This window comes from Bos indicus, chromosome 15 (genome assembly GCF_029378745.1).
Source record: "Bos indicus isolate NIAB-ARS_2022 breed Sahiwal x Tharparkar chromosome 15, NIAB-ARS_B.indTharparkar_mat_pri_1.0, whole genome shotgun sequence".
In the NCBI taxonomy this organism is placed as follows: domain Eukaryota; kingdom Metazoa; phylum Chordata; class Mammalia; order Artiodactyla; family Bovidae; genus Bos; species Bos indicus.
In genome coordinates this window covers 51,440,876-51,458,863 of record NC_091774.1, presented here as the reverse complement: position 1 = coordinate 51,458,863, position 17,988 = coordinate 51,440,876, and the positions used below count along the sequence as shown (strand labels likewise).

The window sequence follows — 17,988 nt, the reverse complement described above, 5'->3', positions numbered from 1 at the left end:
CCTCGCCCGGAAAGACTTCAAGAGTGCCGAGATCGCTTTGACGTCATCTTCACCTGTGCGGAGAGTGTCTACGACAGGGTGGTGGAGGAGCTGTGGGTCCGAGAGCAGGAGACCTTCCAGCCTGTGCACGTGATCAACGTGGACATGGCCGACAACGCGAAAGACGCCACGCTTGGGTCTTTGATCATCTGTGAGCTCTGCGAACGCCTCCAGCAGGCAGGCAACCTGGAGGACTCTCTGGTTCAGGTGCTCCTGGCAGCCGAGCGGAAAACTGGCAAGAGCTTTCTGCACACGGTCTGCTTCTACTGAGGATCTTGTCTGCTTGCAGCTCCTCTTGGTAAGCACTTGTGTCTGGACTTTGGGCTAGGTGGTTATTTTCTGTCAGAAGCGGCTTCCAAGGCCTTTCTGCTAAAAGCCATCTACATGACTTTTTCCAGGTACACTCCAGCCTGGGAAGGAAGTGGAGAAGGAAATCTTTTTCTGCAAAAGTAACATGAATGCCCTGGAGGCATCCAAGCCCTTCTACGGTGGGGGACGATGGTATGGATTCTTGACCTGGAAGGAACACTTCAGGGCTCACAGGGCTCTTCGAGGAAGTTAACCTAGAGGACTCCATTATCCACATCAAGAGACCAAGGTTTACAATGGACCAGTGATGCACTGAAGGACATTCTGGGAAGAACAAACAAACCCCACACCATTTCCATTCCATCATTTGTTTTTACTTCATCATTTTAATACAATTTCCTTTGTCATTTTTGTATTGTGCATCAGTATAAATGAATTTTTCTTTTTAGTGAGATAGGATTATATTTAATGTTTGAACTTTAGAAATCTATTTTTAGATTGTATGTATTTTGGTAACTGCAAGTTTCATAGAAACTCAGGTTTGATAATAGTAGGCATTGATTGCTAAAATTTCAGCATAATCTGTTCAATTCAATATTCATGGAATGAAATAAAAGCTTCTAGTTTATAGAAAATGGATCTCCTAATTTTTGGTAGGGGTAGGATCTTACAAAAGGAACACTTTTGTTTCTTACTGTTCAAGCTGAATGAATTCTACAGGGTAAAGCGCTCTTTCCTCAAGTGGATTTTCTTCATGCATAAAAGGTTCATTGAGTATTGAACTCCTCTAAACATGGATTCTATCTGTAGGGAAGTGAATCATCTTGGGTCTGACCAGCAATGACACCTAGGCTTGTGTAACTTACAGGAGAAAATATGGGAAAGGGGAGTTGTCCTGGTTGAATGAGGTATCTTGCTATGTCAGAAGGTTGATGTGGACTTTATTTACAGAGCAAAGGCAGGATGGAGCAAGGGTGGACCTGGTGGCATGGGATGAGCTAGTAGAGGATTTCCCGAGGAGAAGTGTGGATTGAGCAGTAAGGTAGAAGCTCTGGACAGGGGGAGAAGCTGTGGGATCATAGGAAGATGGTGGAGTTGAAAGGACAGAACATGCTGAAGAGGAGAGAGAGGGAAGAATTTAGAAACAATGTCAATTTTCTGTCTTTCCACACTGGTGACGGGGTGTACTTATCCACATGGGGCAGTGCTGGCGGTAGGGAGGTGAGGGTTTCTTTCTGGGTAGATTTAATGAGCTTCAAGGTCAGTCTTTCATCTGATGTTGAGTTAGTCAGGGAGGAATGGGAAGGGGATCAGATGGTATGTTGAGATGATCATCTCCAATGATGGGAACACAAAATGGAAATAGGGAATGTTGGAAATTTCTCTCCCTTTATAAGAGAGAGAAATGATCTGTCCAGGAGATCTTACTTTTGTCAGAACATTCACTGGAAGGAATTGAGAAAATATTTTTGGTTGATTTCCTGTCTGTAGGGGTATGGAGGAGGCAAATATGATAAAGCATGTAAAAGTGCAGCTGGTGTTCCAAAGGAGTGACTCCAGTGAGGAAACTCAACATAGAAAGTGTCCATGGAAAAGTTAAAGGGAATGGGACTGGATGAAATGGATGGTGGGACATGGTTTGTCTAAGAGTCCTTAGAGCTGCAAAAATAACAAAAGATTGGAGGGTTGACAGTTGAAGGTTGATGAGTGTCCTGCTTCAGATTTAGATGTAGTGCAGAGATCTGGATGGATCTTGGGAAGTTGCTGTCTTGGGGGAGGGTGTAGATAAAAGCAGTTGGGCAAATGTAACAACACTGAATATCTTTGGTATTGAATGGGTGATCTTTGTGCTGGTTGGGTTTGCTATGAATGGGACCTGTGTCTAGTCACTTCACATAAAGAATTGTCAGGAGAATAGGAATCCTCTCATTGACATATGGACGAAGACCCCCAGGATGCCACCGTTGGGTCTTTTACCATCTGTGAGCTCTGCGAATGCCTCCAGCAGGTGGACTATGTGGAAGACCCTCTGGTTGAGGTGCTCCTGGCAGCCCAGTGGGAAACAGGCAAGAGCTTTCTGCACATGGTCTCCTTCTACTGAAGATCTTGTCTGGCTTCAGCTTCTTAGTCAGTAAGAACCTGTGCCTGGACATTGGGCTAGGCGGTATTTGCTGTGCAAGGATCTCAAAGCCGTTTTTGCTAAAAGCCATCCTTATGATTTTTTTCAGCTGCACCCCACCCAAGCAAGGAAATGCAGGGGAAATGCGTTATATGGATAATGGAACTTGAATCACTGGAAGCCATCAAAAACCTTCGAACATGAGGGATGATGGTGTGGGGACTTGACTTGGAGGGAACAGTTCAGTGCTCACATGGCTCTGCAAGGAAATGAACCTGAAGGACTGTGCTTTTCAGATCAACTAATGAAGGCTTATAATGGAATGGTGGGTGTGTTTTGTTCAGTATAATCAGGAAAGAAACTTGTCTATTTCATCATTTTAAAACAATATCCTTTTTTCTCTTTTGTAGTTTTATATAAATATGTAAATTTTTATTGAGATGTCATTCTAGTGAATTGTTTTTACTTACAAATATATTTATATTTAGATTGTATGTCTTTTACTAATGCCAATCTTAAGAGAAACAGCATAGATTATGGGTGGCATTTACTAAGATCCCATCATGATTTTTTCAATTAAATAGCTCCTGACATTAAGTAAAATGAAATAAAACCCTCTGAATTATAGAAAAAGTGTTGTCTTGTTTGTGGTAGTGCAGGGATCTTACAAAGTGAACCCTCTGGTTTCTTATTGTTGAATCTACGTGAATTCCATGGAGAAAACACCTTCTTTCCTAAAAAGTTCTTTCTTCATGCTAGTTGAGTTCCTATGTGTTTGGGCAAGGGATGGCAAAAATGACAGACAATTAAAATGCTGCAGGTACTGCAATGGAGAGATAACAGTGATTAATTACAAAATATAAAGTGTATATAAAATAGAAAACCAATAAGGACCTTTTCTGGGCTTCCCAGGTGGTACTAGTGGTAAAGAACCCAGTTGCCAATGCAGGAGACATAAGAGATTCAGGTTTGATCCCTGGATCTGGAAGTCCCTGGAAGCGGGCATGGCAACCCACTCCAGTATTTTTGCCTGGAGAATCCCATGGACAGAGGAGCCTAGTGGGCTACAGTCCCTGGGGTTGCAAAGAATCCAATATAACTGAGTGATCGAGCTTGCACGTGCTCAAGGACCTTGTCTATAGCACAAGGAACTCTTCTCCACTCTGTAGTGACCTATATAGATATATATGGATAAAGAAGGTTGAAAAGAGGGGATATGTATGAGTGTGTGTATAACTAATTCACTTTCTTGTACAGTAGAAACTAAAATAACATTCTAAATCACCTATAGACCAAAATATATATTTTTAAAATTTACTTAAAAACATACAATGTGTCTGTGAATAAATTAAAACAAATGGGATGGGGGATAAAGTAGATTGTGGAACATGGTTTGTCTAAGTCGCCTTAAACGTCATAAAAATATAAAAATGTTTGGGGAGTTAGAACTTTAAGGTTGGTGAATTTAGTGTTTCACATTTTGATCTAGTGGTAGATTTCTTGTGGAACTATAGAAGCTGGTGTCTCTTGTAGAGTTAGAAAAATGCAGATGAGGAAGTTGTCAAAACCCTGAACATTGTGGGCATTGAGTGGGTGAACTTTTGGTTGCTGGAGTTTCTGTGAATTATAACAGAAGGTGAGTAAAAGTTTGCCGGGAGGCTGACTGGGTTCATGTTTCCTCCTGAAACCCGCAGCACCTGGGGCTTCCTTGTGTGGAGAGTTGGAGACAGATTAGAGAGGGTGATGGGAACACAGAGATCATTTACGTGGAGTGGTATGTGACCTACAGAATTTGGCCAGGACTATGAACTGCTGGTTGGATAAGGGCATAGCAGCCCACTCCACTGTTCTTGCCTGGAGAATCCCATGGACAGAGGAGCCTGGCAGGCTACAGTCCATAGCGTTGCACAGAGGCAGACATGACTGAAGTGACGTAGCATGCACGCACTCATGAACTGCCGGCAGCATTCCAAAGGTATTTTCCAGACTTCCTCAAGGTGATTGCAGTCCCAGGATGCTGAGTCCTGATCTTTGCCGTTGGATGGTCCTTTTACCAGCCTCTTAGGATGCTCCTCACAGTGGCAAGGTCTTTTCAGCTTCAGATCCACCAAAATCAGCCACAGTTTGGACCAGAGTGCTGGTACATTCTCTGCAGGACTTCTGGCACTCCATTAAAAAAAAAACAACCCAGACTTGGGGGGCTGGGACTAGAACAGGTGTTGTTAAATATGGTGAGAGAATAGTTTCCAGTGGTATTAACACCACTGGTGTTGGTGGTTTTGCTAAAGGGAGGGGAAATTTGTCATTTTTAATGCTGCTGCTACTGCTGCTAAGTCGCTTCAGTCGTGTCCGACTCTGTGCGACCTCAGAGACGGCAGCCCACCAGGCTCCCCTGTCCCTGGGATTCTCCAGGCAAGAATACTGGAGTGGGTTGCCATTTCCTTCTCCAATGCATGAAGGTGAAAAGTGAAAGTGAAGTAGCTCAGTCCTGTCCGACTCTGAGCGACCCCATGGACTGCAGCCTACTGGGCTCCTCCATCCACGGGATTTTCCAGGCAAGAGTACTGGAGTGGGGTGCCATCGCCTTCTCTGCTAACTAACAATAATATGTTTGTAAGTGTGAGGAATGGAAAAATAAAGATTTAGATGTGCTACCAGATACACAGTGATTTCTTGACTAGACAAATGTAATTCCAGTTAAGACACAGAAGCAAATGAAATATTCAGATGGTTGTTGTAGGTGAAGTGGCAGCATTTGAATGCAAATTGTTGAAAGACATGAATGTACATGTAATAAGATATGTTAAGTATGCCAGTGATAGCTTTGGGACTCTTTGACAGGGCACGTGGACATGGCTGTGGGTATGTCAGAGCAAGTTGTATTTCATGCTTTGGGTGATATTGGACTTTGTATCCAAGAGCCAACAGCCTAACAATATGTGTGTCAGTAGCTTCATTCATGGTTAATTTATTTAAAATCCCTCATTTCAGTTGTTTCTTGATGTATATATCCCCCTTCTGATTGTTTTTCCTGCTTCACTTCACTCTGAATCCACAGGGCAGAGGATATAATACTTCCACATTATTCCACTGGCCAAAAAAAGTCATGAGGCGATCACAGGTGCAAGGGAGTGGGGAACAGACTGCACCTCATGAAGGAGGAATTGGCTTGTGTGGACAGTGGAGGGGTTGGGTAGGGAAGGATTATTGGTATTCATCTGTGCAGATAGTCAGCCTTATTGGAAACACTATCCGACTGAAAATGTCTGAAAGCTTGACAATATAGTCTGAAGGCATCGTGTGAGGACTAAGTTACTCTCAAATATTGCTGGGAGGAATGAAAAATAGTATAGGCTGTACAAAGGGAATCTTTCCACATAAGACAAAACTACAAATGCATTACCCCTGGACCAAGGTGCCCCCACTTGCAAAAATAGACCCTAGATCTTTCAACAGAGTTATCCAACTGGAGAAGAGAGAGAAAATACAGAAAAATAGAGAGACCTTTTTTAAAATATATATTTTTAATTGGAGGATAATTGCTTTACAATGTTTTGTTGGTTTCTGCCATACAATGTGAATCAGACATAAGTATACATATATCCCTTCCCTCTTAAGCCTCCCTCCCGCCTCCTCCCTGTTCCACTGCTCTAGGTTATCACAGAGCACCACGCTGACCTCCCTGTGTTATACAGCAGCATCCCACTAGCTATCTATTTTACAAATGGTGGTGCATATATGTCAATGCTACTCTTTCAATTTGTCCTACCCTCTCCTTCTCCTGGGCTTTTCTGGTTACTCAATGATAAAGAATCTGCCTGCAATACAGGAGACACAGGACACCACTACGCATCTTGTTGTGGTTCTTTCATTACATCTTTAGTTGTGGAGATGCTTTTCTGCTGGTCTTAGGGTCATTTTCCTTGATAGCTGTTCTGTAAATGGTTGCAATTTGGGATTGCCCATGGAAGCAGGTGAGCTTAGGGTCTTCCGACTCTGCCACATTGGCTACACCTCTACATATATCAGTGTGTTTTTCATGTATGCTTGCTCAGTGTACTCTTACATGTTTGTACTGTATTTGCTCTCATGTTGAATACTTTCTTCCAAACAGTTGATAATATAAATAAAATGAAAGAATTAGTAAACATTTGCTATGTTTAATGTTTTGAAAGGATAAAGATTTACTGATACATATGTTCATTATTTATGGTAACATTGCATTAATGGTGAATACATATGAATTTTAAGATATATATGAATTTTATAATTGTCTACAAAGCAAAAATATGAAGAAAGCTACAACATGGGGGCAAATGGCAGGAAAATGTCTGAATGAGAGGAATAAAACAAATGTAGCCATTCAAAGCATAGAATACCCTAGTAAATAAGAGTTTAACAATTACCCAGGAAAGGTCACTGTTTCCAGGTCATTACATTCTAACCTCCAGCCTAGGAGTAGGGAGGTGAACTAATCTAGTTATGAATTCTATGTATAAGAAAGTGAACTAAGACCCCAAAGGCACTGATATCTAATGAGTTATTAAAGACATTGCAAGAAACATTTACAAACCCATCCCTGATAAAATTGCTCTATGACAACAAGATACAGATTATTTGATTAGTATTTCCACTGTACCCTTCCACATCTTGATACAAAAGCTAACCTAAAGCATGATGAGCATTACTGAGGAAAGCACAAGGGTAGTTTCCACTATTATAGTCATATCTACTTTGGAAAGAGCAAATGAACTACCAGGTCCCAAATCTGCTTGGTCTTAATCCCATGAACCGTGGGATTGAATGTAGGTGCAATAAGAATATAGACATTGGCCAGAAGAATGTAAATATGGAGTGGAATGTGGTATCCAAACCACTGAGTGAGAACTGAGAAGATCCCAGGTCCATAAAAGAGGATGATGACACAGATATGGGAGCCACACGTGTTGAGAGCTTTGTGAGGAGCATCTTGGGAAGGGATGTGGAGGACAGCTCGGAGAATAGGCATATATGAAACAAAGATTAGCACAACATCTAAGACCAAGGTCGACATTAGGACAAAAAATCAAACCAGATGTTCTGTGTGAAAGTCACTCAGATGTGTTCGACTCTTCATGACCCCATGGACTATACAGTCCATGGAATTCCCCAGGCCAGAATACTGGAATGGATAGCCATTTCCTTCTTCAGCATTTTGTTGGATATCATTGCAGGAAATTTTTGCCAGGACAATGTTTACAAGCAGTGTTTGGGAGGATGTTACTTTTATAAAAAGTCAGTCTTTTCAGAAGAAATACTACAGTAAAACTGTACAATAACTTCTTAGGAAGATGGATATATGAATTTTCCCTATCAGTGTATGTGTAAGAACAGTGGTGTATCACAGGGGGTAGCGTATGGCAGTGTAGCTGTCAAATGCCATCACCAGCAAGATCCCAGACTTGTAAATAAAAGTGGAAGAGAGGAAGAATACCTGACAAATGCAGCGATCCAGGGAGAGCTCTCCAGCATGGAACCAGGGGATTGCCAAGGCCTGAGGGACTCTGCACACAGAGAGGACAAGGTCTGCTCCAGACAGCATGCAGAGGAAGAGGAACATGGGTTCATGGAGGCTGTGCTTGGTGAGGATAATGAAGAGGAACAGGCTGTTTCCAAGCAAGGCAGTGGCATAGGAAATAACAAAGGGGATGGAAATCCACATGTAGTGGTCTTCAAGGACAGGGATGCCCAGCAAGCAGAAGACTGTGTGGCTAGCTCCAGTGTGGTTTAAGGTCCTCATACTTGAGAAGTTCTTCCAGAATCTCATGCCTATTCATGGAGACAGAGGAATTCAAAAATACATACAAATGTTTCTTTCGAATTATCATTTGATTTTGGTTCCTACTTCATCCCATTCCATTCTGATGATGTCAGGAATTTTGGATATATACATAAATAAAGATAAGTAAGGTATGACTTGCTATCTGAATGAAGCCTTAATTTCAGGAGCAAGATAGACTCATAAAGCAGTAGAGAAAATTAAATGAGTATGGTAATGATTAACATCTTGTTGTCCAAAATTAAGCCAATACACAAACAGAATGGAAAGAATAATTTATTCTGTATTTGTGTTGGTTTTAAGAATGAGTTACTTATGAACTTACCTTTGAAAATACTTTTGTGACTATGGGTAGGGAATCAGGGGAGGAGCAGAACAAAGGCTTTCCCTGAGCAGGTAGCTATGTCCTATTGTTTTGACTACAGAATAAGGAGTAGGATAGTATAATATGAGTTTTGAAACCTCATCAATATTTAATGTGTCCCTTGTCAATTTTTTTCTAGGCAACAGTGAAAAAATTCTGGTAAAGACCTAAAAGACTTGTGCACCATGTATCCAGGCCAGCTGAAGGCTGAGGAGTTCATAATATAGTCTCGTTATCTACTGTCGGAGAAGGCAATGGCACCCCACTCCAGTACTCTTGCCTGGAAAATGCCATGGATGGAGGAGCCTGGAAGGCTGCAGTCTATGGGGTTGCTGAGTGTCGGACACGACTGAGCAACTTCCCTTTCACTTTTCACTTTCATGCATTGGAGAAGGAAATGGCAACCCACTCCAGCGTTCTTGCCTGGAGAATCCCAGGGACGGGGGAGCCTGGTGGGCTGCCATCTATGGGGTTGCACAGAGTCGGACACGACTGAAGTGACTTAGCAGTAGCAGTTATCTATTGTACTACATAAGAAAGAGGAGTTGTGAGGTCACATGGAAGGAGGAGCAGTGGTCCCAAATTCTAAGAGCTAATGGAGAAGAAGAAAGAAAGGTTCAATTGTTTCAGTTTCTAGAAGAAACACAGGTGGTTTAGTGGACAAAGGTCTCTTTTTCCCCTGAATCAATATCCAAAATTGCTATTTGTAAAAGAAGTGTTTTTATACTATGAAGGCCAAACTCAAGGGCTTACCCTTTCCTTGCCCTCTCTCACTATGACTGAAGTTGACTCCCAGGTCATCTGCATTCTCAAGAGAGGAGCTTGGTGCAAAACTCAGGGAGTTGCAAATTCAGGAATCTGTGAAATAATGAAGTATTTTGATCAACAACTTTCAAGATCTGCATTTTTTACAGGGAATAAACTGAAGATCCAGCACAAAGTAAGTCATAGTGAGTGTTTTCTGCCCTTCCAGGATTGATACTTCTCACCTCTGAATTTATTTAACAGATTGGGAAAACCCTGTCCTATTTTTATTCCTGTACCTTTTAAGCAGTGATTAAAGTTGTCCTAAAAATATAATCGTGAACAGAAACCCAGTAGAGGTGTGTGAAGATGTTCCTGCTGTGGGCAGCTACCAAAGCCAGGTCAGTCTGTGACCAAATAGCCATTCTGAGAATAGATTGTTCCCTGAGGAAGCCCATCCTCCTGAAGGAGGTGGAAGACACCAAAATAGACATGAAAATGCCACTGGGGGGCAGGAGAGTAATGTGTGTGCCATATGCTGAGAAGCTTGTAGCAAGAAAAGGTTATAAAAATGAAGCAACATAAATGTTATGTGATTATTAAGAGGAGCCGATGAGGACCAGCTTAGAGATGATGATGGACACTGGATATTTGGGAATAAAGAGGAATTTTTCTTCTAGGAGCCAGAGGAGAGATGCTGAGGAGCTCAGTGTTTGTGGTGTGGTCTGTGGGTACTTTGTGAGTACTTGATAGCTATTTGTTTACTGAATCAAATCTAAAGCAACTTCTCCAAACTGGCCTCATGCTGGTTCCCCCAGACTGGATCCAGAGAGCTTCAGTATCATGGAGAATTTACTTGCTTCTCCCTGCTGTGTTCCCGAGAGAGCTGACCCTATTCAGGATACTGTTCACCATCTGCCCACTATGTCAGCCATGTGCTTGTGAAAGTCTTCTCCCCATATGTCATTTATTTCCTCTGATTTCATAAGGGATCTAATCATCAAAACACATATCTCAAGAATAGGAGAAAATTTGATTACCTGACAATGTTTCTTGTATTGATTTTAAACTTTCTGTGGTCTGGGAATTGTCTTCTTCCTTTGTTCTAGACCTCAGCATATCAAGGCCAAGTGTAGCTTCTCAAAGTGTTTAACAAAGCGAACAAATGACAAATATCAGGTAGGTGTGCTGAAGGATCAGTTCGGGGTGGCCATGAATAACCCTCTTTAACGCCTCAGATACTGACACCAGTGAGGATATGGGGCCAACGTAGAACCTCCTCTGGAAGCTCTTAGGGATCCCTGGCACAGTGCGAGCTAATGATGGTTCCCACTTCTTACACTCTCCTTTCTCAGACAGCACTTTTCATCCTACTGGGACAGCTCATATGTATGACAGTGGTTCAGTGGTGTGCTGGTATCCCAGCTCAAATGCACATATATATACCTAATATGTAGTTAATAAGTAAATGAATAAATAGTCCTGATTTGCAGTGCTTGCCAATTTCTGTGTATGTACTCCCCCAAGGTGTATTTCATGGTACAAGGTGATATCACTGAGTGTGGAGTTGCATGGAATGGGCACAGGGGCAGGTACAAGTGGATCCGGCACACAACTGCTCTTGTCTGTCTAATCTGTTTCCTTTACTCTAGACAATGGTCCTAATATTTTCAACCACTTTCTTTAGGCTGCATAACAAAGATCATCATATAGTCCACTTGTTTTTAAACATGCTTGCTTATTAGAAACACATCTGGTGTTTTGTAGAAGAGCAGCAGTAGCTGGACATTGGTATTTTTTAAAATATTTCAAGATAATCCTGATATGCATCTGGACTTTAAAAAGTGATTACAAGTTTTTCTATTAAATGGTAGTTTTAGTGAAATAGAACTGTATTATTTTCTGTTGACTGCCGGGGTCCAGCCCCGGCTGATCCAGGGTATTCGAAGGAGAGACGGCTTCGGCGACTATTTATTTATTTATTTATCAAAGATATAAAGAGTAATAGAATGAGGATAGCTCAGTAGGAAAATTCAGTGGAGAAAAGAGGCTGAGTAGCTTGGTTTACGCGGAAAATCAATATAACCCGTGACACCAGGTTAGCTCTGACCATGGAGGCCGCAGGCACCCTCTCGAATAGTGGAAGGTGCCCCACCTTAGACACCTTCTCGAGTGGGTCTTAGAAGCCCAGGCAAATAAATGGTCGCAGAGGATATCCACGCTTCAGATGGAGACTCAGCTGGAATTTGAAGGGAAGAATGACATGGGGAGACCAAGCGTTGGTGAGCAAGGCCCATAGCTTTATTTTCAACAGGGGCTTATACACCCTAAGTTACACATAGAGGATAATAGGGGATGCAAAGTCAGCAGTTTTTGATCATTATCAAAAACCAGGGTTTCTTTCCTGCAAATTTATCGTATACAAGTGGTTTAGGTGATTTACATCATCTTCTGGCCAGAAGGCCTACTAACATTTTATGACTCTTGACAAGGACTTATCAACCGTAAGACTTATTTTCTCTAAGAGTAATTATTTTAAGGTTTGGCGCCATCTTCCGAAGATAAAATTGCATTCCTATAGGGCAGATGTGTAATGGGTTTACAACAAAGGAAAGAATTTATTACCTTAAGGGTCTAAAGTTACTAACACCAAGGCCACTACTTATTTTTTCTACATACCAACTATTAATTAGTACATATTCAAGGATACAATTCAGGGGATGTGAAAACTTGGCAACAAACATTGGCTCATCAATGAAATCCTTTACTAGTTTTATTCTGACAGTTTCTAACTCTCTGAGAGGCTCTAAGCTATTTGAATATCTTAAGCTTCCTTTGCCTCTCGAGGCTGGGAGACTGTAAACAATCGTATGCATAGCTGTAGGAGTCTGGGTAAACTTGTCAGGCGAGTTAGAGAGCCATCTGAGGGGTTTGGATTTAAACACTCCTAATTGCCCAGGAACTTTTATTAATTGGAGCTGTAAGTTAACTCTTTGTCAGAGAGAGCGAGATGGTGGTGGGGGACAGCCCCCAGTAAAGTCAGAGGTGAGAGCACAAAGCAATAAAGTAGGCAGACTCTGGTTTTTGGGGGTAGATGCTCGAGAATATCCGGGGGGAGTCCTGAGGCTCGATCCCGCCTTTGCGTATGCCGAGCCTCCTTCCTCATGACCTTTGTCACGAGTGGAATGTCTCTCGCCGGCTCCCGGCAGTTGACCAATCATGATACAATGATATTAAGTGAATAATAGTTGCATAATCACAATAGTAAAGATGTTTATCAGTTTCACAATCAATAGCCAGACCAAAACAAAAAAATAGAAGATAATTACAATTGCAAGCCGTAATGGAAACATGATTAATCTAACAATATAAATAATTAGGTACAGTTTGGGGAGTGAAATGGAGTGATGCGGTATGTGGAAGTGCATACATGCACATGTTTTCATCTGCCCAGCCAATCCATCTTTTGGTTGGTGCATTTAATCCATTTACAATTATGATGATTATCAATATGTATAATCCCACTACCATTTTCTTAATTGCTTTGGGTTTATTTTGTGTAGGTCTTTTCCTTCTCTTGTGTTTCCTGCCTAGAGAAGTTCCTTTAGTATTTGTTGTAAAGCTGGTTGGGTGGTGCTGAATTCTCTTAACTTTTGCTTGTCTGGAAAGATTTTAATTTCTCCACCAAACCTAAACATGAGTCTTGCCTGGTAGAGTGTTCTTGGTTGTAGTTCTTTCCTTTCTTCACTTTAAATATATGGTGGCATTTTCTTCTGGCTTGTAGAGTTTCTGTTGGAAATCATCTTTACTTTTGTGCTATAATAAATGAAATGGTTTATAATTTTGCTTTAAACTATTTGCTGCTAGTATTTAAAAATATAGTTTGGTTTTTAAACTTTTATCCTAAAACCTTGCTAAATCTGTTTCAGTGTTGTATGGATTGTTAGCATTTTCTATATACTCAATCATTTCATCTGTTAATAATCTATTAATAAATAGTGGCTTTTTAATAGTGAGTGCCAAAGAAGTGATGCTTTTGAACTGTGGTGTTCGAAAAGACTCTTGATAGTCCCTTGGACTGCAGGGAGATCCAACCAGTCCATCTTAAAAGAAATCAATCCTTAATATTCATTGGAAAGACTGATGCTGAAGCTAAAACTCTAATACTTTGGCCACCTGACACAGGGTCTTTTGAAAAGAAAGACCCTGATGCTGGGAAAGATTGGAGGCAGGAGGAGAAGGGGATGACAGAGGATGAGATGGTTGGATGGCATCACTGCCTCAATGGACTTGAGTTTGAGTAAACCCTGGGAGTTGGTGATGGACAGGGAGGACTGGCGTGCTACAGTCATTGGGGTTGCAAAGAGTTGGACATGACTGAGTGACTGAACTGAAATAGTGGTTTAATTGTCCCTTTCCAACCCGAATATCTTTTGTTTATTTCATTTTTAATAGTGCATTTTCCATTCACTCAGTGAAGGACACCTTGATTGCTTCCAGGTTTTGGCAGTTATAACTAAAGCTGCTATAAATGACCATGCACCAGTTTTAGTGTGGATAAACATTTTTAGTTCATGTGGGTAAATACCAAGATGTGCAACTGCTGGACTGTGTGGTAAGAGGATGTTTAGTTTTGTAAGAACCTGTTTGTCTTCCTAAGTGGCTGTACCATTTTGAATTCCCACCAGCAATGAATGAGAATTCCTGTTACTATACACCCATGCTGGCATTTGCTGCTGTCAACGTTTTGGATTTTCGCCATCTCATTAGGTGTGCAATGGCATCTCATTGTTGTTTTAATTTGCAGTTCTGCATTGATTATGATATCATTTTATCCCAAAAGAAAGTGAAGTCGCTCAGTCGTGTCCGACTCTTTGCGATCCCATGGACTTTTGCCTACAATGCTTCTCCGTCCATGGGATTTTCCAGGCAAGAATGCTGGGGTGGGTTACCATTTCCTTCTCCGGAAGATCTTCCCAACCCAGGGATCAAACCTGGCTCTCCTGCATTGTAGGCAGATGCTTTACCATCTGAGCCACCCAAATCCAACGTCATCTGGATTTTCTCTTCTGTTGTCCCTTAGGAGTTTTAGAATTTTGTATTTTCTATATAGTTTTTATATAGAAAATCCTAATGGCTCCACTAAAAAACTATTAGAACTTACCAATGAATTTGGATACAAAGTCAACTTATAAAAGACAGTTGCATTTTTATACATTAAGAATGAACTATTTGAAAAAGAAATAAAACAATCATGCTTGCAATAGAAAAACAGTAAAATACTTAGGAATAGATCTCTCCAAGGATGTGAATATCTCTACACTGAAAACTCCCAAACTGTGGTAAAATAAATTGAAGGAGACAAACAAATGGAAAGCTATCCTTGTTCATGGACCAGAAGAACTGATATAGTTAAAATGTCCATACTACATAATGCCATCCACAGTTTCTTTTCAATGCATTAAAATATTCCAGTCACATTTTCCATGGAAACAGAAAAAAGCCCTAGAATTTGTATAAAACAAATAAAAAACAAAAGACACAACATTTGAAACAGTTATTAACCAATTTAAAAAATAAGTTTAAAGAAAGATAATATCAGGAAAAAAAGGATGCTGACTATCCATAGCAATCCTGAGGGGGGAAAAAAGACAAATAATTGTGGCGAGTCAATTCAATGGAGGAAACAATAGCCCCTTTTCATGAACCATGCTAGGAAAACTAGATAGCCACAGACAGAAGAAGAGAAACCCCTACTTTTCACTATATATAAAAGTTTGGTCAAAATGGATCAAAAACATAAATATAAGAGTTAAACCTATAGAAATCTTACAAGAAAGCAGTTATAAATCTGTTATCGAGTCCTAGCTCACTCTGCTTGCTGCACGACAAGCCAATAAATCTAAGAAATTTGTTGAGGCAAGGAATAACAACTTTATTCAGAAAGCCAGAAGACTGAGAAGATAGCAGACTAATATCTCAAAGTAATCATTTTATTTGGGGTCTGGATGCCAGGTTCTTTTATAAAACAGAGCAGGAGCGGAGCAGAGGAAGTAAAGAAAAAAGGCCATTTTCCTTGCAACTGTCTCCTGGAATGGTCAGCCTCCAGGAAGGGATGGTGTTCAGGCAGAGGGGCACGGTTCCTTGAGGCAGGCCATTATGTGTAGACAGTATCCTTTTAGTAAACAAAAGCAATGGGAAGCAAAGTAAAAAAATTAGGTATGATACCAAAGCACAAACAACACAACATAAAATTAGATAAATTCGACTTTATTAAAAGTGAAAACTTTTCTACTTAAAAGCACATTACCAAGAAAGTGAAGAGACAGTCCCTTGAATAGGAGAAAATATTTTCAAATTACCTATCTGCTAAAGGTCTAGTATCTAGAATATATTAATAACCATTATGATTCAACAACTAAAACAAATAGCTCAGTTAAAAACTCTATGATTCCATTTGTGAGGCGTTTTGGAAAAGGCAAATGTAAGCATAGAAAACAGATAAAAGGCTCCCAGGGTTAGTGGGAATAGTTGACTAGGAAGGGGAACCTGGATGTGTTTTGGTAGGATGATGGAACTGAATATCTTAACTGCTAAGTCACTTCAGTTGTGTGTGACTCTGTGATCCTGTGGGCCATAGGCCACCAGGCTCCTCTGTCCATGGGATTCTCCAGGCAAGAATACTGTAGTAGGCTGCTGTGCCCTCCTCCAGGAGATCTTCCCGACCCAGGAATCAAACCTGGTCTCTTACATCTCCTGCATTGGCAGGCAGGTTCTTGACCACTAGCGCCACCTGGGAAGCCCCTCACACAGCTGAGGTGCATATCAAGGGAATGATTTCAGTGAGCTCAGACTTTTGCATCTTCCCTTACATAGAAAAGAACTAAATTCCTTACCTCGAGGTACCTGTTTTGTTTTGTTGTTTAATCAACAGTAATCTTTGAGGTTCCTGACTACCTACCTACCCTTAGTTGCAAAACTTCTATATACCCTGGTTCCTCCACTCGCTTCCTTGGAGGAGTTTCTCAGAACTATCTGGAAACCTGCCTCCTGGGTTGCAGTCCTCATTTTGCCTCAAATAAAGCTTAACTCCAAACGTTGTACAAATATTTTTCAACATTTAAAGCCAATAAAAATGTAATTTAGTTGAAAATGGTATCTTACCTTTGCATATTGCTATTGGATTTTATTCAATTTTTGGAAACGATGGATTGTCTTACAATTTATAAGATGTATGTTTAAAATTTTTTTGTGCATAAAAAACATATTCAACCTGACTGTGATCCAGTTGCTCATATATGCAATAAAAATGTTCAGAATCTATTTTTTACAGTGTACATTAAGGACACAAAATATAGCAGATGTTTATTAATGCTTAATTTCATAACATTTTATTTATACTGTCAGTTACACAGATGTAAATATTCAAAAAGAATCCACTAGTTTACTAGAACACAGTATGCCATGTAGCAGAATATTATACAAAGATTCATATAAACCTTAACATTCAACATTCAAAACATTCAAAAATTTTTTGGGATCCAAATGGTGACTGCAGCCATGAAATTAAAAGATGCTTTCTCTTTGGAAGAAAAGTTATGACCAACCTAGACAGCATATTAAAAAGCAGAGACATTATTTTGCCAACAAAGGTCTGTCTCATCCAAGCTATGGTTTTTCCACTAGTCGTGTATGGATGTGAGAATTGGACTATAAAGAAAGCTGAGCACCAAAGAAGTGGTGCTTTTGAACTATGATGTTGGAGAAGACTCTTGAGAGTCCCTTGGACTGCAAGGAGATCCAACCAGTCCATCCTAAAGGAAATCAGTCCTGAATATTCGTTGGAAGGACTGATGCTGAAGCTGAAACTCCAATACTTTGGCCACCTGATGTGAAGATCTGACTCCTTGGAAAAGATCCTAATGCTGGGAAAGATAGAAGGCAGTATGAGACAGGGACAAAGGAGGATGAGATGGTTGGATGGCATCACGGACTCAACAGACATGAGTTTGAGCAAGCTCTGGGAGTTAGTGATGGACAGGGAGGCCTGGTGTGCTGCAGTCCATGGAGTTGCAGAGTCAGATATGACTGAGCGAATGAACTGAACTAACATTTATATAATGTCCTTGATGTCAAAGGAACACACTTGTTATATAACATTGAATAAAAAAGTAAGGCATAGAGTATTCACAAAAATCATATGTGAAAATATGCTTAAATGACAAAATATTTTGTAGTTATTAACTATTTTGTTTAGTGAGTATAATTAGTGATCACAGATGATCTATGATGAACTATGGATGGAGGTTCATGATATTGTACAGGAGATGGGGGTCAGGACCATCCCCAAGAAAAGAAATGCAAAAAAGCAAAATGGCTGTCTGAGAAGACCTTACAAATAGCTATGAAAAGAAGGGAAGCAAAAAGCAAAGGAGAAAAGAAAAGATATATCCATTTAAATGCAGAGTTCCAAAGAGTAGCAAGGAGAGATAAGACAGCCTTCCTCAGTGGTCATTGCAAAGAAATAGAGGGAAAAAATAGAATGGGAAAGACTAGAGATCTCTTCAAGAAAATTAGAGATAACAAGGGAACATT

General features: G+C 40.5%; 1 protein-coding gene and 1 pseudogene across 1 annotated transcript; one reads left to right on the top strand and one right to left on the bottom strand.

Annotated features, from left to right (window-relative positions):
- Positions 1 to 493, top strand: LOC139187243 (RNA polymerase II subunit A C-terminal domain phosphatase SSU72 like protein 3-like; the record flags this gene model as incomplete). The annotated part of the gene is made up of 1 exon (XM_070803253.1): positions 1 to 493. A coding segment is annotated over one exon (309 nt), but the record flags the coding sequence as incomplete, so codon positions are not given.
- A 6,703-nt stretch (positions 494 to 7,196) lies between these two features.
- On the bottom strand, positions 7,197 to 8,246 carry LOC109569014 (olfactory receptor 52B4-like; annotated as a pseudogene).
- Between the last annotated feature and the right edge of the window lie 9,742 nt (positions 8,247 to 17,988).